The sequence below is a fragment of the Mugil cephalus genome, chromosome 13 (genome assembly GCF_022458985.1).
Source record: "Mugil cephalus isolate CIBA_MC_2020 chromosome 13, CIBA_Mcephalus_1.1, whole genome shotgun sequence".
NCBI lineage: Eukaryota > Metazoa > Chordata > Actinopteri > Mugiliformes > Mugilidae > Mugil > Mugil cephalus.
In genome coordinates, this window is record NC_061782.1 from 16,200,734 (window position 1) to 16,222,574 (window position 21,841).

The 21,841-nt window shown below is 42.4% G+C and overlaps 1 protein-coding gene and 1 long non-coding RNA gene across 9 annotated transcripts in view; one reads left to right on the plus strand and one right to left on the minus strand.

Moving 5' to 3' along the window:
* Nucleotides 1-1,504: 1,504 nt before the first annotated feature.
* Nucleotides 1,505-8,556, minus strand: LOC125019360. Its single transcript, XR_007114059.1, has 2 exons — nt 8,447-8,556; nt 1,505-6,848 (listed from the first exon to the last, which is right to left on the minus strand). It is a non-coding gene; the product is annotated as an uncharacterized LOC125019360 (long non-coding RNA).
* Nucleotides 8,557-8,677: 121 nt separating this feature from the next.
* ebf3b (EBF transcription factor 3b) overlaps nt 8,678-21,841 on the plus strand; it is a 68,186-nt gene continuing 55,022 nt past the window's right edge. For 2 of the 8 annotated variants that reach the window (XM_047604109.1, XM_047604110.1), the window contains exons 1-6: nt 8,678-9,366; nt 9,655-9,811; nt 10,090-10,153; nt 10,424-10,479; nt 12,263-12,336; nt 14,054-14,122. In XM_047604109.1, the coding sequence (XP_047460065.1) occupies nt 9,236-9,366; nt 9,655-9,811; nt 10,090-10,153; nt 10,424-10,479; nt 12,263-12,336; nt 14,054-14,122 (551 nt within the window). In that variant the 5' untranslated portion in view covers nt 8,678-9,235. The remainder of the gene's footprint in view (nt 9,367-9,654; nt 9,812-10,089; nt 10,154-10,423; nt 10,480-12,262; nt 12,337-14,053; nt 14,123-21,841) is intronic. The other 6 variants (XM_047604111.1, XM_047604112.1, XM_047604113.1 and 3 more) reach the window with 3 other exon arrangements.

Genomic DNA, 21,841 nt, shown 5'->3' on the forward strand with positions numbered 1-21,841 from the left:
TTCTTATTATTTCTGTTCTGTTGCTTCTATAGCGTCCTCTGGCAAACCTAACAGCCAGCAGGCCAGATGAGTGAGATATGTGCTCTGTGTATGTCTTTGTAATTTAGATGGCCGCGTAAAATTTGCATGCGCAGCCTTCAACGCGCTCTCGCCGTCTGAAGGAGATCGTCCTCGGCGCTTTCCACAACGGAGGGCTGCCCAAGCCAAAACCCCGGCTCGGAAGATGAACCTTTGTCTCTTTGTTTTGTCCCCCCATTAAATTTTAATTGCGGTCTTTTGGTGTAGTTAAACCTCACACTGAAGCATCAGTTTGAACCGCGCAACCCTTAACCTGTTATTATTTCTTTCATTCCTCTGTCCCTCTGTGTGAGAGCCGCACTGTGCATCGTGTATGTTGCACACTGGGAAAATGTCATCCTTCAGTGTGCAAATTTGTGCACTAGATGGCACTATGGCACTTATTATTCAACGCCAATCCATAATTTCCATTTTGGAGGCTAAGCGTGCATGTTGCTGACACAAGTGATGATCACAAACAGCTTGTTTTCCCCGAGCTGATGTTGATAGTATCACAAAGAACTCCGCTCACATTTAGAATAATTAACCGCTCTGACCTTTTTTAGCACAAAGCAGCTCTCTCGCTTTCTGGTGAGGCGTCTACAGGTCTCGCGTTAAATACGTGTGAGAGAACCAAATTGGCACTAGTTTGCAGTTGCTGAAGTTTTTCGGCCGATCTCCGGACCTGCTCCACGGATTCAGAGACTGTTTTATGGCCCCCGTTGAACATTAAACAAAATATACCCTCCTGAATCGATGGAAACGGAGAAGAATCACATGGAGGGGAATATTAGATGTGAATCCTTGCAGTGATGATGTCCTTGTAACAGATCATATTGTAAATAAGATGGGTTAAATTGCACTTGTAGCTTCCCCTCAAACAGTCAGGCTATCCTCTCGGGGGGACAAGAGAGTGCTGCCGACTCTTCCTCTAATAACGCTAGACAATGAGATCCCAGCTCATAACATAGGCCTCCACTATATAGAACAAGTAGTGGGGGCTTAGCAGCTAATAAAGTGGCAAGTCTTCAAATCCATGTCAGAAGAGCAGAGTGCCACAGGGACCTTTCATAACACTTGTATGTGCAGGTTCCAATGCAGTGTAAAGGTTACACATCCACATTGTACTGATCTAACCTGATGAATTGCCTTAAGCCCCACAAATTTCAAGGCTGTGTTTCTTATTTAAAGAAGCAGAACTGAATAATTCTCCCGCTCTCTAAAAGATGACAGGCGAAGACAGGAGTGCGGAATGAATGTTTGAGATCCAGTGCTAAAAAAAAAAAAAAAAAAAAAAATCTACTGTGTCTACTCTACTCTATTAAATCTGCATGATGCGGTGAAATTTAAATCTCTTTGTTAAATTGAATTTTGCTTTTGTTTTTCTGCGTGATGAGCTCGTTTTGGCACGGTTTTGTTTTTTGTTTTTGTTTTTTTCCCGTGGAGGTAATTTTACTTTCTTTCTTTTTTTTTCTTTTTTTTTGGAATTATAATTGACTTCAGTTTTATTTGTTGAATGCCACTGCCCTTTGAGTTCGCAAAACACAGTCTCAGTAATTAGCCTTGATTGCCTGGTCTGTGTTTCATAAATTGTCGCTCCCGCTTTCTCTCTAGTGAACCTGTCCTTCACTCGAGCACAGACACTCCTCCAGCATTTCCACCCACTTTGTTTGTGAGGCTTTGATCCACAGTATTCCAGTTAAAGTTACACCCATGCGCTGCAAGTTGAAACTTTCAGTATTGTTGCTCAGGGGAACCTTATACCCGTGGCGCCTTCTGCTTTTGTCCTTCCCTTTAGCAACAGAACTCTCCTATGGTCCTGGACAAAAGACTACTCACGACACCATTTTATGATCCGTGTGATGATACCGTTTCCGTCTCCTGCTCGCATGTTACCTTGGTCTGCTCGTTTTAATCCAAAATGCTTTTTTCTTTTTTTTCTTTTTTTAAAAAAAAAACAACACATCATTAGAGACTCTCCCCGGAGACAACTGTTGATTTAGAGAAAGGGACGACGAAAGTAAGAAAAGAAACATCCTTTATTTGCGACCACAAAAGCAATTAGCTTTTCTATATGCACAGTAACATAAAAGTGTAAAAACAAATACCACCAAGTTGATAATTGAATCATAAATCCAAAACTCTCATTTATTTTATTTTTTTCCAATTAGGGTGATTTGCACTACATTTTGCATATTGTGGGTGATTGTGTTTGTGCACATACACGGCATGCATATAAATTTGTTTGCGAGTCGAGTCGCACACGCATGTTAGGCATAATTGACGCAACATTAAAAAACATTTTCTTTAACAGCAACACAGTCTGGTGCACGAAACACTTAAAGGCAAGACCAACAGATCCAGTATAAAGAGCTGTGATGTCTTGCCTCTCCAGTCTGTCTAATCACTATGTGAGTGAAACATTCATGGTACACTAGATCAGTTCAATATTTAATTTCTCAACAAAGACTACATGATGGAACAGATGCTCAAACTTTGTATGTTTCTCAGGAGAGCAAAACTCACTTTCACGGCGCTATTGACTGCAGAGATTGCGATTGTGTACAAGCTTTGTGTTGACTTCTCTGGGCTCTTCACCTGTGCACCGAACGTACAGTCGTGGATATAAAAGGGATGCTCAAACATACTAAGTGTGCACAGTGAGTCAGTGTTCAAACCATGCACTGAATACATCAATTGTTTACATCCAGGGGCTCTGAAAACTCACCACATTAGTGATGCACCAAGGTTGCCCTTTGCCTTTATGTCACGTTTCGAGTGAAAATTTGACTTGGCATGTTTACATAGGATTTCTTCATCTCCCTTTTAAACCCCTATGGGCAAGCTGAAGGTGAGGGGAACTAAGATTATTATCCCCCGTTTCTCTGAGGAGCTTTTCTTTATGCACACCCTCACAGATGTCGACATTTGGTTAGGCGGTGTACATAGAAGCCCCAGATTATCTGGCGCTTCAGGAAGTCTGTTTAGCTAAAGTTATGAGTGGTTACTTTCCTGCACCTTTTCTAATTCACGCTTGTGTTTTTTCGCCTAAAGACCCCCGCCCTCAGTCACACACATGCTTTAAATCATGCGTGTATCGGTGATTGAATATTGCTGTCCGTTCAAAGCTGTCTTAGTTGCACTGATGTTCACATCAATAGGCTCCACTTGTGCAGATGTAGACCTAGACGCGGGAAGCGTAACAGATGGTGTACTATATGTCATAATGCTATAAAATCCAACAGGAATTGACAATTGAAATCCCACCCTGGAGTTTGCCTCTTTTAGCTTTGGCATAATCTTCTCAGGATTTCAATTGCAAAGTCAAAGAGAATAGTCTCGCACATGGGGACTAGTTATCTGGGGCAAACGCGGTCTAAGGTTGACAATGCAAAGGCTATGTTTATGTGCATCTCACACTAGCTATACTGAATGTTTCCCAGAGTGCACGAACATCCTCCCCTGAATTCTATTCCTCTTCCCACGTCCCAGTGCTGCCGTGGAAAGTAGGCCAAGTGAGCACCAGGGCGTTGCTTTTTTAAGATGATCAGTTTGTCAGTGTGTTTTTGTGTGTGCTCAGGACGGCTATTCATGTGGCTTGACTCCGTGGAACAAAGACCAGCATTATACAATTTGCAGCACTTCCAGGAGCAAGGAAAAGGGAGAGGTTGGAAAATAGGGACAGGACAAGTGCGGATGAAACAAAGACAAAATCTGGCTTGTACTCTAATTCATTTACTTCCTCTTTTCCACCTCTTTGTTGCAGCAAAAAGGTCCCTTGCCAGTAACACTCCTCTGCAGGATCATACTGTACTCTGGCTGGCATGGATTATTTTTAGCTATTGCTGTGCAGCTTTCACCTTGACTCCCTCCGTCTTGACATCATAATTAACATTTCTGTTAATAGTAACACAGTTCGATATTAATCAGGATATCTGACTAAAATCAAAATCCACTTGTATAGCGGTGATGAATTGCGCTGCATTGCTCATATAGGAGACGCCATGCAAATCACCATCAGACGCCTCCTTTAATGAGATCCTTGCAGAAGTGGTAAATTAGAGGCAGCGACGCAACATGTTGAAAATATACATTTTTTATGTGAGAAATATTGAACTCCTGGAGGTATCTGTGTAAGTTAGCAACTCCTCCATCACAGGGGTCAACAGGCAAATTAAAGTTCTCCTGAGTTTTGACGTAAAAGCTGCTGCCTGTTTGGTCATTCACGCACAGGCGCTTGTGAAAAAAAAAAAAAAAAATATATATATATATAAAAAAAGAGGAAGGTTAAAGCTGATGCCTCGCGTTTGGAGGCCAACATGTGCCCATATCATACTTACTGATGAGATTTTTAAATGACCTTTAAAGTCAGGTTTTTTACACCTATTTTTTTTCTTGACAGCGTGTTTGGCAGTCAGGCGTGCGCATTAGAACTTAATATGTCTCGATTTAAGGCTGAATAATCAAATTTGCCTCACTTCCATCAACTGAGGAAAAGAAATTTGAATAAAGAATTTTTAGATAGGCGCACAAAACAGTGATGGACACAATCAAGACGGGCTCTGCGCGTAAGAGCGGAGGTACCCTGGGTATTTTGGTCATGTGTATTTTGGTCTAAATTTCCAGGGGATATTTTAGATGTTAATAGCCCTGAAGTGGTCTCGGTTTCTTATTTAATTTCTCTCGCCTTCTTTAAATGTAATTCGCCCACAGACTGCGCCGCGAGGCTCTAAACCGCGCAGAAAACTCTCTCATCATTTCCACAGCAGAATGGAAATGCAAATTGTGCGCACGGGCAATGCCCTTGACAGAACTCACCACTGCACACAATTAACATGAGCACTCTGACAGAAGTTAGTGACGAAATGTGAGGTCACACCAGCACTGTGCCAAATAATATGGCTGCATTTATTTCACATAATAAATATAAAGAAATGTTGGCAAAATAACTACAACAACAATAATTATTATATTAATAATAAAGGGAATAATACTAATACTGTTATTTGCGCTCGCTTTATGGAACAATAACGCACTAAGCTTTCATGAATCTTTTAGATCGGCAAATATTTTAATTTAATTTTATTCTCTTGTGCACGCCGATCAATATTTTTAAGAAACCTAATAAAAATTAAGTGTCATATTTTTTTTTCTCCTTAATATAAACATTTTTTCCTACTGCCTGGACGTCTAGCAGCTAGATAAACCTAAGTTGAGGTTTAGCCATCTTGTCTCTGAAGAACACAGCTGCCTCATATCGCCACAATGATCTCAAGTGTAACCAACGAGGGGCGCTGTCCGTCTATCAGCCGTAACTACCTGACACGGGCAGCCTACATGATTGATCTCGTCACTCTGGGCCGTTTGCGCTTTACTGCAATAATTAAAAATAACGCGCAAACTGTATTTTAACGCCGCATTTGAATGTGTCACGTCAAATTTCTTCCGTCCGTTTGCCAGGCCCATAACTAATGGCCGCTCCAAAGTTTGCTGCGAGGCGTCCAGTGTGTGCGGAATCAAGGCTTTTAGTAAATTAATAATACTAATAATAAAAATAAGTGAAGATTAAAAATCCCGTCTAATTGTTTCCCGCTTTTGAGAAAAACGCCACTGTACTGTGTTTTGCAAAACGTTTTACAGTGAGAAATACTTTAAAGCGGAGGCTAAAATTTATTTTCTTTGCGCGTTTACGCGCAAATAAATACATTTCAAGTTCAATCACATGGACCGAATATTCTAAACAATAGAATAGTTGAGTTGCTGTAAACAATAAGTGGGCTGACTGCCTGTTTGTTCCATATGGAATTTGAAATGATGCATGTCTGTAGGCGTATTTGATTAATATTTAATCGAAAAAGGCATCACTTTAAAACAACCTCTGCGATAAAGCCGTGAGCGAACTTGCTTGGTGGGTGCTAATAAGATTTCCTTTTTTTCTCTCTCTCCTCCTCCTTTTGCCAATCAATCCATTAGGAAACAATGCAGGTGAGCATAATGAAAGTGTTGTCCCAATAAAGTGCATCGATGGACAGCTGGGCAGCGGCCGGCTGATTGACTTTGCCTTGACATCTGGGAGGCCCGCTGGCCCCTGGCACGCGTATAGGCTGATGTCGCCATTTACATGCAAATTTAAGGAGATCATGAGGGCCTCGCCCCGTAAATTCACACAAAAAAGAAGACGTCACCCTCAATACGGAGGAGGCTCGTCCCGTCGAGACGGGAGGTCTGCGAAGTCACCCTGTACATTTTTATTGGAAAGCACGCGTCCCGGGGAGTTTGGTTTTTATATCAGTGGTCAGGCCCAAATCTGTGGGGGTTCATTCATTGTGATCACTGAAAAGAGGAGTGAGATAACAGGCCCCCGTGTCATCAGCCGGTCGTTTAAACGAGCATTCAGCCTGGCTCAGTGCGGCCAAGATGATCAGAGATAGTTTGCACTTGTTTCCCCTTCTTGTCACCCATCACTTACCTCCAGCATGCTGTTGAAAAAAAAAAAAAGAAAAAAAAAGAAAGAAAAAAAAATCTTTTAGGGTTGAGCAATGAGAAAATGTGACCGAGATCCTGTAATCCCACGCTCGTGCAAAGTTTCCATGCATGCAACCACTAAAACAAACGGGGATCAACATTTCTTTTTATTTTGATGCTAACATTTCACCTAATGATGAAGAGCGCATTTTCCACGGTGTAAGCCCACCACGCAGATGATCCCACAGAATGAGCTGAGACGGATTCAGGCTCCGCGCCTCAGTGTGTGCAGCAGCTGACTCCCTCTCTCCACGTCCAGATGGCTCCTGCACACAGATTTGCATTCATTTTCCTTTAATATCTTCTGAAATAGCGGGGCAGCTGCATTTGTTGTCAAATACGGTTTAAAACTCCCTTTCAGGACAGCATCGTTACCTACGTGACGGGTGTGGAGATCCATTTTCCCTCTCCAGTCAACAGTATCAGATCTAAGAGGATTTGTCTCAAAGTCTCCTAATTTGATAATCAGATTTAAATCGCCTTGGTGCGTGTAATCAGGGGTTAAGTTCTAATAAGCGACTTGAAACTGTGCAAAAAAGCATAGAGAGTTCTGTGCTAAAAAGATATTTGCAATCTCGGTGGAACAGACAAAAACATTTACGACGTTGCGTCTCGTTTTGTTTCATCTATATGAAAAAAAAAAAAAACAATTAACAAAAAGAAAACCTGAGCTTTTCTTGCTTTTTTCCCCTACACAAATTAAAACAAAGATTTTTCTTAAATAATAAAAACCTAAAAAAAAAATCCACACCCTCATTTTGTGACTGGGCAATTTGGCAATAGGCTAGATTGTGTAGAGGTGAAAGCAACAGCTTATAATTCACTTATCTTTGGCAGCAGCTATTAACCCTCAGCACCAGCTAGATAGATTGCTCAGGATATAGCTCACATCTCTCTTCCTCGCACCCTCCCCTCTCTCCATCCATCCTCTCCCCCCCTTTTCAGCACTAATGAACCGAATTGCTTGCTTGTCCCTCTCGGACAGTGTCGGACATGTAGGCAGTTGGCTCTTTAAAAATGATTAAGATGTTTCTGATTATTACTGATTTAACGGGACGTGCATGAAACAAGGAAGACACAGAGCCACGGATTTCCTGAAGTTGGTTTAATGTCATGAGACACTCTGAATTCTACTCCATAAAAGAGGTCTGACTTTATCTCCAGCAAAAGTAACTGATTTCTTTTGACGTTAATAGTATGGGTGCCAAAAAGATAAAACCACATGATACCCAAACTTTGGCTCTTTTACTTTTGTCTCAATAACTCAACAGCAAATCTCACCGCAATACAAAACAACTGAGAGTCAATTATGTGTTGTTTAAAAGAAAATACAAAATAATAATAATAAAAAAAAATCTCAATGAAAAGTTTATGTAAATGAATAGATTTATAACCGTGTCTGATTCTCGGGAAATCAGCCTCGTGTTAATTACATTTTAATTACAATAAAACAACCCGCAGCGTAGGGTCAGAACGCACAATAAAAAAATATATCAATTAAATGAAGAAACATGATCTGCCATCAATGAAATATGATTTATGGCCTCACAGCTAGTGAGATGTTTTCGATACGTCGAACAACCTCATCAAAGTCAATTGGCAGTGATGATAAGAAACTGAATGTAATAAATATATCAAATAATTTTAATCCGGCGTGATAAAAGGAAAAAAAAGGAAAGAAAGAAAAGCCAATCACGGAAATTGCAATCATTAGGCCAGCAGAAAAATAATAAGCAACGCAGAATCCCGAGTTATTGTTATTATTTTTATACATTGTTAATTTTTATTATTATTATTTTTCCTCATTATGTGTGATGGTTACACCCGGCTGAATTTTCCATATCATTAAAAAAATCAAACTCACCACATATAGGGCCTAAGCAAGAGGAAAAGTGGAGCGAATGAGTGTTCTCAGGCTGCTGCACTATGGGGCTGTACCCGTACAGTGGAGCGCCACTGCCTGACAGGAACCGTCACAGCTCCATATATGGTCAAAACCACGCCCCTTCAGCGTCATATTCTGACAGCGCCTCTCCCGTGGGTTTAGAGTTTTGGCTCCCGGGAAAGATTTCAGTCCTCGGGGAAAGAGGGCTTAGTTTTGCATGTTCCCATCCATCCTGCACGACGCGAAAGGGCCCCTTATCCACCTCTCCTGTGTACTAGGAACACCTCCACTGGTGATCAGCCTTTGCCTGTGTTTGTCTTGTGGAGAAGCAGCAGCACCTTTTCAGGAGTGGGTTTTTTATTCAACAAGAAGTCCTGAAGGTTTTGGATGCGGGTGCTTCAGGGATGTGGGCACTTTGAGAGCAGCATCACCCACAAACACAAACAACTGCCATCGATTTTTCTGTGAATAGCACAAAAAAAAAGAAAAAAAAAGAAGAACAATAGCAACACAAAAAATCTTGTCTATTGAACAATTCACTTTTCCAGTCTGTGGATACCGCTCTAACTAAGTACAGCACTTTGAGAATTGTTCACATCGGACGGACTGAAGAGGGAGGCAAGACCTGTGGACCGGGTTTTCCCTCGCAAGTCTGAATCGGCTCTCGCTACTTATCCCGTGAAAAAAAACAAACCCTGAAGGATAACACGCTTGGACGTTTATTTCCCTAATTTCGCAGGAGGCTCTTTTTCACGCAAATTGTCCTAAATGTTTGGGATTCAGGAAACTATACCGCGGGGTGGGACGACGATGAAGGAGGAACCGCTGGGTGGACTGAACTCGGTCCGCTCCTGGATGCACACAGCTGGGGTGGTGGATGCAAACACAGCCGCCCAAAGGTACGCATGCCAAAAGCATCTGATTTTTCTCACGCATTCCCTCCTCATCATATCGACCCCTCAATCCCCTGAATACTCTGTATCAATTACGGTCTCCCAATAAATGCCCCCCCTTCGGCTTTCCCTTCTTTCATTACATCAGATTACCCATTATTGTGACAAATCAAGAAATCTCCCCCGTACTCAAGCGTGCGTCTGCATCTCCAATGTTTCCATCAGCTTCTCCATCATCTAGTATCCCCGGTGTCCGGTGCTTAACCGAGATGGTCTCTTGTTTTCTCCCCGCAGCGGTGTCGGCTTGGCACGGGCACATTATGAAAAGCAGCCCCCTTCCAACCTCAGAAAATCCAATTTTTTCCATTTCGTCCTGGCGCTGTATGACAGACAGGGTCAGCCCGTGGAGATCGAAAGGACAGCTTTTGTGGACTTTGTGGAGAAAGAAAAAGTAAGCGGTGTATTTTAGAAACGCATGCACCTCTGTACATAATCAGCACATGTATCGAAATTATGTTCTCAGAAATGGCAACGGGCTTACTAAGAGGAAGTCACGTGTAATATTGATTTTTTTTAAAACTCAATTCGTTGGTGACATAGGGTCGTTTTTAACGTCTCTTCTTTTGCACATAAGTGTTGTTTTTTCGCCCCCAACGCACAGACATGTGGCAAAAATATAGACGGTTGTTTTGCTGATTGTTGATTTTCACAAACTGTTGTCTTCTGCAGGAACCAACCAGTGAAAAAACTAACAATGGGATACATTACAAACTACAGTTATTGTACAGCAACGGTGAGTGAAAGTGCCAATAATATTCTGCAAACACGTGGAACTATATGAAGCATTGCTGCGTCTCTGCGCAAAAAAAGAAAAAAAACACAATAATAATAGCTATAAGAGCAATGCTAATTTTAATAATTACAGTAATAATAATAGAACCTGTGTCTGAAGTTTATTTAATTTATGACACGCTTCTAAACTTTTTTAAAGAGCTGTTTCCTTTTTATTTCTTGCCTGCAACTGCTCAAAAATTCACAAGTGCTCATCTTCCTCTCTCCACAGGCGTCAGAACAGAACAGGATCTTTACATACGGTTAATCGATTCCATGACGAAGCAGGTAAGCTCGCTGTTACACTTGTGTCTTTACGCACAGCGCAAACCCTGCACTCGCGTCCACGGTTCGCTCGTGTAAAAACCTTTAACACGCCGTGCAAATTGTCACCCCTGAGATCCATATAGATGCACCTTAAAAAAAAGGGAAAAGGGAAAAAAAAGCTTGCAAAATACAAGTTGTGACACAAAATTAAATCAAATTACCGGTTTAATAAGGAGAGACAGCTTCCATTGTGACTGTTTACGTTTGAGCGTATCACATTGCAGGACTCCAAAGTCTTTTTTTTTCTTTTACTCCGCCAGACTTCTTTGTAGGCTCAGTTTGTCCAACATTAAAATTTAAACACTACCTCTGCTCCATATGATCTGATTTGACTTTTCCTGCACAGAGTCAAAGGTGACGCTCAAAACATATATATATATTTTTTTTTAAAAAATGTTTGCACCACGTATAACAAATACAAATATAAATGTCCCCCTCCTCACAGCCATTTGTATTTTATCTCTGAGCGTAAACGCGTAAAATTTACGCACAGATTTGCAAACTTAATTATAATTAGAGGAGTTAAATCCCACATCCTGATTGCAGCTCCCCGCGCCGTGTTTTATTATTAAACAGTGGGTTTAAGGTAGAGGCTGCTGAATAGAGCCGTGAAGCCTGGACCACTGGTCACAGACAACATTCCTGTGCGAATGATCCGAGTCAATGACGCAGAACAAGCAATTTATGGATTTCTGTTTCTACAGCTGCAAATAGCGACATAAATCAAACCAATATAGATAATCGCCCTGTTCCTATAGGGAAAAAAAAGAAAAAGAGGGGAAAAAACATCAGGTCAAGTAGGACAGCTTTTAGAAGCGAGAGAGTGATGCGACCTGGTTCAGATATGTCACTTTTTTTAAAGATATGTTGGCACTGACGCGTGCCAAAAATATACGAAGGCACACATATATATTAAAGGAAGCACAATATCAAATATCCATCTAAAACGTCGTGATTACTATTTATTGTGTTTTGTTACTATTTATTTTGTCAATAACGCGTTTCCATTTGCAATTGGTGCCGGTTCAGTATACGAGGGAGTAAAGTGTCTATCCTTAGAAATGGAAGAAGGAGGGAGGGATCGAGGGAGGGAGAGAAGAGCGGCAGAACTGATAGCTCCACGCCATCTGTTTCAGCCAATGCTCAAAAATTACTCAACCGTACCGCCAGACACCGCTTTTTATCCACAGAAAGATCATTGTTAGCGGCTCAAAATAAACAACAGATTGCCCATTAACACTTTCCCCCAAATATCCCCAGATTATAAGCATATTGATGACACTTCTATTGGATCTCTCCTTATGAAAATCTCCCTCTGTCTCTTCCTCTGTCTGTCTGTCTGAATCACAGGATATTATCGAGATTAATAAATAAAATACAGTTTACTATCATGGCATCGTTATAATTACTAGGACCGTTAGTTTTATAATTATATGTTTTTATTCCACTGAAATATTGTGGTTCTGTTGACATTAATATATATTTTTTGTAATTGTTATTTTAAATAACTCATGCTCGTATGAATCAATATAATTTATAACACAAGGGATTTCTGGGATTATGCTAACCACATATCTTGCTCCTCTAATATATCGTGTTGTCTTATGTGTATGAGTGCCCTGATTTATTATTATTATTATTTTTAAGTGAAAAAGCAGTAGCTGTGTTATTCTAATTATTTGTGTAAATTAAGTGTGCTTTTTCTCCCCCCCTTTTCTTTTTTTTTCAAAAATTTCTTTCAAAGGCCATAGTTTATGAGGGTCAAGACAAGAATCCAGAAATGTGCAGAGTTCTTCTTACTCATGAAATTATGTGCAGGTAAGCGATATTTTCTTTTCTTCCCCTTTTGCTCTGGCCATTTTGCAGATCCGGTGCAAAAAGTATTTCCCTGCCCCCTCAATAAGTTTTGACACTCATGATGTGATGCAGCAATCCAGATTGTCCTGTGGTCCTTCAGCAACCACAGAGAGGGAGGGAGAGAGGGGGGGAGCTGCTGTCATTTCTAACTTTGATATGATGTGATTCAACTTTGATATGAATGTGACAGTGAAAATGAACTGACTGTCTTTTTCAGTGAAGGCAAATTGAACGTATAATAAACAGTCGGCGACAAAAGCGCATGAGTTCAGTTAGATTTTTGATTTTTTTAGCTTATTTTTTTTATATTTTTTAAGAGTTGTGCGTCAGCCTGTCAGGGACAATGTGTTTTCTGTTATGCACAAATGCAGCATGCTATGTGCCTTCTCTCCCTCCCTCTGCCTCTCTTCTTAGCACAGTTCTCGGTTGATCCCACCTGTCAACAATGATCAGCAAGCCTTTTAGTGTCATTTAACCACATAAATCTCAACTGCTCATATTGCGCTGCTATTCAGCGGTGTCATTGATACTAAAAGGAAAAACGCCTTTTGTTGTTATTGTCGAGCTCAGCATGAGCTTTGTGAACATTGAATTCGGATACTGTCGGTTAACCTCTCCTTTGTTGCACCGGTGCATTGTTCAAGTTACTGGTTGGGAGCAAGTGCAAAGCATGGGAGCTGAGAGTGATTTGTCTTTCTCCATGCATAAACTCATCACTCACGCTCAATTTATACATGCATCCATCACTTATTTGTGACACGTTGAATATGGTCGTGCTCTAGAGGTAATATTTTTTTTTTTTCGCCAAGAGGAAGTGCATTTCGCTGCTGAATAAAAGAACTACTACAACTGCTGCCTATTATCACATAAGAGCATATGCATAATAAGATATATTATCTAATCCCGTCCTGTTTTTTTTTAGACTTGCGACACTAGTTTTTGAATTATATTTTCGTGGCTATAGAACTCATCTTTATTATTGCTGCTGGAGAGTCATGTAAATCAGCGATATTTAAATAGCACATGGTTGACTGACAGTAGCTTTGCACAAAATCTTTGTTTTTCTTCCTGCACCATATGCCGTAAATCAATCGTATTCACATATGTTTATATATTTTTTTTCTCCTTTTTCAAATGGAAGCTGGGATGATGTATTTGTTTATTTTTGCGGTTTTGATTCAAGTCCCAATCAAAGAGGTGAAAAGCAGCAAGCTATAGGCTTAGGGAGGAGATGGTTGAAACATGTGGTGGAAGATAGATTAGTGCTTTTGAGGCCATAATTGATAAATGCCCCGCAGAAATATTGGTTGAGGGTGGCACCTTGCATCTCCCTCAGAAATAGCAGCTTGGCAATTAGAGGTAAACAAAAGCTGAAGCTGTGAAAAGTGACTCCCCTGCCTCCTGGCCCAATCCCCACTCCCCTCCCCTCCAACACTAAGCCAAACAACACAACATGTTGTTTTCACCATTTTTATCAGCCATCAGCATCAATGGAATGGATAGATTGAGTGGAGGAAATCTCAGGGCAATTCCACCTCCCCCCCCCCACCCTCGTATCAAAACCGCTAAGACACACTTAATAAATGCATGTGGTTGCGTGTGCATTATTTATTTTTATTTCTTTATTTATTTAGCAAAGCGCCGCTTGTCCTAAAACACGCTTTCTATGTTTCCGTAGCCGGTGCTGTGATAAGAAAAGCTGCGGAAACAGGAACGAGACCCCATCGGACCCAGTGATCATTGACAGGTAGGCTGTGTGCTTCTTCTTCTTCTCCTCCTTCTTCTCCTGTGCACGTGAACGCCGGGAAGTGAATGAGTGAGCGTCAGACTGATTAAATGAATGAGTGGCTGAGCGGTTGAGCAGGCGCGTGGATGAGCTAGTGAACAAATTAGTTTCCTCCCGGTGTACCAGACGGCCCAGTTGGGCTGACTTGCATCTTATAGCCCCACAGTGTGGGAGCTGGGGGTGAGTCTGTGTGAGTGGCTGAGGGGCGTCTTTCCCAGGTACCTGTGCACCGAGGGGCGGTCACCACCTGGATAGGGTTTGTTCAATCACAGGTGGTTCAATCACTAGAGGATCATGCTGGGAATACACCTAATTAGCTTAGGCGACTTCGCATTTATTTGGCTGGCTTCCTCTCTTTGTTTATGACAGTGACGCTCGCACTGTCAATAGTTGTTTTTTCATTGACTGTTTCCTTCTCCCGAGTTAGCTGTGAGCTTGATGCCATTAAAGTTTTGTTTTAGGAGGGATAAACATTTTATGTCTGCTGTTTTGTTCTGCACCTTCAGGGAAGTTGCCACATCTATATTACCTTCTTCACCGCTTCCTAAAGAGGGAGAATAAATGGCCCTCTTCCAGGCATTGACATTTTTCTCACACCGCGGGTTCCCGGTCGTTGTGAATATGTTTCGGTAGGTGGATGGGGCCGAGCGTGTTTATGTGCGGTGGATATAGAGGTGAGGCAGGGGGTGTAGTTTGAGCGTCGATCTCAATGTAACTCTCACCACGTAGTAGGGAGAGACAGCAATGCTAATGTTTGACTAGCCGGAATCACTGTTTGCTTAGTGGAGAATGCCTGGTATCTGACAGAGGGGACAACTCTCTTATTAGTAATCAAATAGGGCTGAGCAGTTGTTGCTGCCACTCTACTCCAGCGGCTTCTCATGCATCAGGAAGTAGGAGCTGGCTGCCCTGGGAGCCTGGATGGATTACCAGAGCTACTGCTGTCTGAAGTCAAACTCACACAGACACACACATGTAGATAAACGCAGATGCACACGCGGGCGAGGGCAAAAAAAATGCAGACAGACACACAAGCACATCCTCTTCGGTGGCGCTCGGATCTTGCTTAAGCTGCTGAATGTTTATATTCTTTATGGCAGAATCAATGCACGCACCATATACTGCAATGCAAGGGCAGAGCTTTTTTTTTATGCCGTGTCCGATGCCACATCATGGATCCCTTAATTCATTTGCTGGGTGCATTTGTTAGCGACGGGAGCACAGCGCGGGCATTAACATATAACTTGAGACGTCTACTTTGCCCGACTTCCGCCGCTTTCATGTTTGTCTTTGTGTCGCTCCGCTGCCTTTTACTGTTTAGAGTTTCGCGCACCATTGTTCTTCAATCTGCCGGACAAAACGTGTAACTTAAGTACAATAAGCAAAATGAATGCGCGGAGAATTAAAGTCAAGAAGAGGGGTGGGAAAAGAAAAAAAAAAAAGAAGAAGAAGAAGAAGAGGGGGTAAAAAAGAAGCGGATGGATATTGTAAGCTCAACTGGCTCGGGGAGGGCTCGGATTTTCATTGTGACGAGCCTGAATAGGAGTAGAGTATCCCTTTCCTTGCACAATGAGCAGCTCTGTTGAAACACAAAAGCATATGTTCCTCATTAGACCCTCCCATTGTCTCCATGTCGTAACTATGAGCCCGTCAGCTCACCCTAACAGACCCACACAGGTTCCCAGTGACTGAGGGAGGCTCGCAGAGAGGGGTGCTTGTGAAAGGTTGCAGGGTTTAGCAAGAGTTACGGACATGACCTGAGCACACTGTAGGCTCCCCGCATTAGATTATTTACTGCAATTACTCGAGTGTCCCTGCCGTGCACATGGGTAAGCTTTTAGTTAAAGCTTCCATGTTTTACAGCCATTTCTGTTACATCTGTCATTTTCTCATGCACATCATTACAGGCACCTGTGCTGCGGTCGCTGCTGGCAGAAACTGATTATTTCCAATTGAGTAGAACATAGTTGAGTGACATAAACCTAGAGGAGAGGTTTGATTGTTGGATCAGGCACGTCTCATCTGTCTACAATTACAGTATGAAAACCAGCTAGCGCTGCCACATTTCCTAGAGAAACAGTAGCATGGCCGAACCTTAAGAAACAGATTTGGAGTGAATCATTGATGGCGTTCGTTCTCTGTAACATTTTCCCAGATGGTAAGAGGGGAAAGCGCACACAGCTAGCTGGCATCTAGCAAGACATTAACTGGCGTTCCCATGGATCTGGCATATCCAACGGAGTTTGGGAAACTTATCATTCCAAATGTGTCCTATTTTCCTGCGGTCAAGCCAGACATCTGTTTACCCTATTTTCTCTCTGAGTTTTGATACAGATTTTCACTCAGATTTTTGAAGAGGAAGGATTCTCTTTAAAAAAAAAAAAAAAGTTAGTTAGATATAGGCCCAACAGCTGTCACAAAGTTTCAGCTCTGCTTGGTCTTTAAATATTTCAGCACGCACATTTGATGCCCTTGCATTATTCATACTCATTTTTTGGATGAAGAAAGACCCTATTTTTTACTACATTTGGGTTTACGAATGTTGCAACTCGAGTTAAAGTATCTTCTGAATAAAAAAAAAAAAACAAGTCTGCAAGTAGGATGAGCACACGTACTCTTTCTTCTAGCGCCAAATCGGCAAATTAAAAAAAAATCCAAATGCGGCTTACATTTAATAAAAGAAAGTAAATGTAGCGATAACGCATCACTTTGCAGGCTCATATAATCATCTCTCTTTTTTTATTTTTTTATTTTTTTATAAATCCAGCAGCGCTACATATGTCACATTTATAAGTTAATGGTGCTTTAAACTAAGTGGGGGTGTAGGTTTATTTGGTCGGTAATTTGATTCTTTAGAAATATAGTGATGAGGTACCCGATATCTGATTAGATGGCTTTCCCATTTACAGTACACATAGTGTATCACCAAACGTAACTCAATTTACGATGACTCCTCCGGTCTAGTATCTGTCCTCACTCTCTTGCATATTGACTTTGTCTTCTCTTGTGTGAAAGATTAGATACATTGTTTGGGCTTACACATGGATTTTGTAATAAGACTGCGCATGTTGTTGAAAGAGGAGAGAAAACGGCTCATTCCGCCTGCCCGGGTTCAAAGGTCGCATTTCATCTGGGAATCTGCAGCGATTTGAGCAAGAGGAACCGAGCAGATGTGTTGTCACTGCGTATTCTGGCCGCGTATGAATTTTGAGTTTAACGTACACTCAGTTTAACATCCTGTGTCAATTTACGCAGCCTTTCACAAATAGATTCTGGACCTGATCTAAACATGTCAGCTCCATTTATTCCGGTGGCTACAGCGCTCCCTTTCACTTCCTGTCACAAAGGTCAAAGAGCACCGACCTTTGGAGTGCAGCCCAGCCACTGAATAATTCATGACATTGACTTGTTTTTCCCCTTATTTTTCCCCTTGTCTGTTTTTTTTCCTCTTTTTTTTTCTTTTTTTTTTTTTTTTGGTCAGCACACATGGTAGTGCTGTGGGAAGCTTTTATTCATTTAGCTCATTTATAAAGGCCTCGCCGCACCTGTTCGCGTGTTAATGCAATTAAATTTTGGCCTAATGTAAATTTTGCTTAGCTTTCTGTTATGTCCCTCATTAGCGAGCCCGTATTTTCTAAATGACTTTGCGTTATCGTTCATTTGTGGAACACCTACGAGGTCATTTCCCAGACTTGTTGTCAAGTTGTTTACCAGAAACAAAAGACCGCAGCCTTAGAACGTCTCACATGTGGTTCCCTCGGCCTTCTTAGGAACAAATCGGAAAATTTGTGTGCTCCCATCTGGTTTTTGCAAAACCGTGATTACCTCCAAAAGCTGAACAAATGCCAGTATTTATAAGGTCAGCCCTTTATGTGGAAATGTGATGTAAATGAGAATCAGCGAAAGGGGACATTAAACAAAATTAAATTCATTGTCTCCTTTAATGTCATTTACATTTTTGGCTAAGCCCTGGACTGTCAAAGAGGATTTCTAAAACCATTTTAATTGCACATCAGCATTGGAAAAGAGGGTGTGTGTTCACCGAGCGGCTGTCTTGATAACCTGCGAAGGGAAGCCTGTTTATGAAGTACCTAAATGACATGTTTTCACTGCATCTGCAGAGGGGCAATTAAGATGGCACTCGGTAGGTAGTGTTAATCTAGCATTGTGCTCCCACCATCCATAATGAAAATGATTCAGCGGATGGGGTCACCGTTGTGATTTAGAGTTGATTGCTGCAGGTGTTCCTTGTTTTCTTAACATTATTCCGCTGAGCTGCTGGGCCCGCGCCGCGATGTTTTTTAGGCTTTACTGTGAGTCATTTAAAGCTGTTAACTTGTAGAGGAAATGCTCTCTTATTACATTACACACACCTTATTATTTGTGGCTTAATAACTCCGTCGCGGCGCTGTATTTATGGCCGCGTTTGGTGTAATTCATGAGACAGATGTGAGCTTTTGACGCCCATTGAGAAACGGGAGAATAAACTGGCCACCCCTGCCTGAGTCGACGTGCTGTTTGAGTGAAGCCTGTCTCCTCGCGAGCCAAAGTGGGAAGAGCAGGAAGTGTTGAGAGCGAAAGCTGTACTTGGCAGCCCTCCTTTGGCTTGCACTTGCCGAAAAATGAAACCCAGACCCTCTCCGCAGCTCCAGAGCCAGAACCTCCTTCCCAGTGCTCCAACATCCAGGATTGGGTAATACTGTTCACTAAGCAAAACATTACCTCAAATTATTCTCGCCCTGTTTTCTATTCCCTCCTCCCTCATGTCGGTTTTATCGCAGTTTGTAAATGTCAAGACACGTACAAAGACGCACAGTATAAATGATATTTTCCAAATTATGCTCACATGTTTGGGTTCACATGAGTGGCGGCTGAATGTAACGTGGTGCCTGACGTTCCCGAGGGAGACCCACCTCACTAGGGTAGGATTCCCCAGTGGCATCAGCTAATGGCAAGACTTGACAACAGCAGAGAAGCCGGGGGTGTTGTGTTTTACTAGCGCTGAGCAGGGGTGATGACTTTAACATGTGTGCAGAGAAAGACGGAGATGTTTGTGCGGCGTGTGTGCGTGCGCTTCGTGTGTGTTGCGCGCACGCGCTGTGCTAAAGAGAGAGGTGTGCAGTACGAAAGAGTGGCGCGGGCCAACAGAGCGACGGATTCGGCTCCAGCTTGACGGCAGTGAAAGACGAAACATGGTTCCACATGTGTTGAGAAAGAGCAGTCCATCTGTCCATGGAGACAACCCCTCCCCCCTTCACCACCCCTTCTCTTTCCCTCTTTCCCTCTCTTCCTCTTCTTCTGCCCCTCCACCACCACCACCACCACCACCACCACCCCCTCTCTTCCTCAGTCTTTACTCCCCTGGTTCACTGCTGACAGAAACAAGGCCAGAGCTGGGGTGATGGGATGAATGCTGGGCCAAGAGCAACACTGGACCTTGTATACACACAGTCACACACACACACACACATACACACACATGCTGAAGAGGAATAAGAAAAAGGTTATCAAAGATTCTTTTGGTGTTTGTTTTTGTATGTTAAAGTTCCCTATCTTCGGTTGCATGCGCGGAATTAGTGCGCCGCGGCGCTGATTCGAATCCAGCTGTGGAGCAACGTAAGTCATTTATTCTGATATTATGAAAGAAAACAATTATTCACTTCTTCCTGACGCCGCGCTGCGATGAGCCAACGAGGTGAAAATCGTGCATTATTGAAAATTAAATCTGGAGTAAATAAAACATGCCACTCTTTGTCAAATATTTAGCAGCTCTGCTTTATAATTAAACTTCGTGGCTGTTTCGAAGACGCTGTTGTGAAGACTTAAAGCATTAATGACGCAAGAGCTTTGTCAAACAGCTCCCGATTCTGTGAATCACATTTAGGTCACTTAGACCTGTGTTATTTTTTGCCTTTTTTTCCCCCCTCTTCTTCCCCTGAAAAAGGGTCTCCTTTCTTTCTTTTGGCATGTTCTCACTCCTATTCAATCCTTATTAGGTTTCTCCTAATTGTCAAACAAACTGTTGGGTCAACCTCAGTCGTATCTGGCCGTAAAACAGCACATTAGGCCCTGGTGAGGGATATATGTGGTATTTCATCGGAGACGGAGTAATGCTGGGGTTTTATGGTTAAGTACCAGTTCACGCCCACGCCATTTGTTTCGCATTAGAGTGGAGGTTTTGTAAATCAGATCAATATGTTCGCTGAGATGCGATTCCATGTTGGGATCTCCCGAGTCGTTCTTTCCTCAAGTATTTTTCTTAGGGGACTGGTTGTCGATGCACACTCCTCCTCCTCCTCCTCCTCCCCCCCACACCCCCTCCCCGCCCATCCTTGCCTTTTTCCCCCTACCTCTGTCAGCTCCTCCCTCCACCTCCACCTCAATCTATTTCCATTTTCTGAATGTAGCAATTTGTAGTGTGACACGGGCGAGATTAGGATGGGAAGCAGTCTGAAGATTTCATCGGACATGGTCCTGCTCCCGCTGGTGTGAGGTCACAGGACAAAGACGGGGGGAATTCAGGGATGGGGTCATCAGTTACCTCGGGGAAACGAGCTGGTCTGCTGGCTGCTCTGCTGGCCCCAGGGGTGCCCGGGATGTATCGGAGGAGAAGCCCCTGAGAAAGAGCCCTGAACCAGTGTCATTTATTAAAAGTGACAAGTTATTTCTAACTATAGCTCTGTTTTTATTGTTTTACAATGCTGTCGTTTGGAACAGTGCCCCTCTGTGTAAGAATCACAAACAAGTGATGAATGAACCAGGTGTCCGGCTTTTTTAACATACGCACAAACGTGCGTGCGCGCGCGCTCGATGCGCCTCGCCGTCGTTACGTTACATCATGCTATTTTGTCGCTGTTCTAAATTAAAAAAGGGTTTAATAAAGATCGGCCGCATGATAGAGTGTAATGAAAATATTTCACCATCCACCAGTTTTCTTCAGGACATTTGTTCAGTAAATTAAAAACAGCTTACAGTATGAATCTCGAGCTGACCTCTGCATAATCAGAACCAGAAGTTCCACCGAACATGACCACGCTGTGGTGTGTGTGTGCGGAGAGTGAAGCTTTCAGCTTTCACCGTTTGAGTTTGTTAGCTGTACTCATTTATTCCGGGGGGTTTCTTTCTACAGAAAAACATAAAATTCACACTAATAATGGTGTATTTATTCAATGTTTGACCAGAGCTCTTCATTGAGGGTCACCGAGGCACTCTGCTCCCCCTTTTCTTTTTACTGCCTGCCCCAACTGCGTTAATGATATATGACAGAAATTTCCTTGTGCTGGTTCAGTGGCAAGAAAGGTCCTGGCTAGTCTATATCAATCCATCTGACTTATGTTCCCATGTCTTGAATTACCGCTTGATGGAAACCTGCTGCTCGCTTCTCTTGCCAATTGAAATCAGATCTCCTCCACAGCCTGGTGTGATATTGATCCATATTCAACACCCAGGCTGCAGATCGATCAGTATTGATTTACAATAAAAAACACTCCTCTGCTTGTTCAGCACCGCGATCGATACCTTAAAGCAAAGGGGGAAAAAATTTAAAAAGAAGAAAAACAGGACTGTGCTTTTTACCATGCAGTGACCAGCTGGAATATATAAAAATGAGAGGAGATGTTTCATTTCATTAGAGCAGTATGAATGTAAGTGGCCAAACCTTGACCACACCAGCGACCAGCA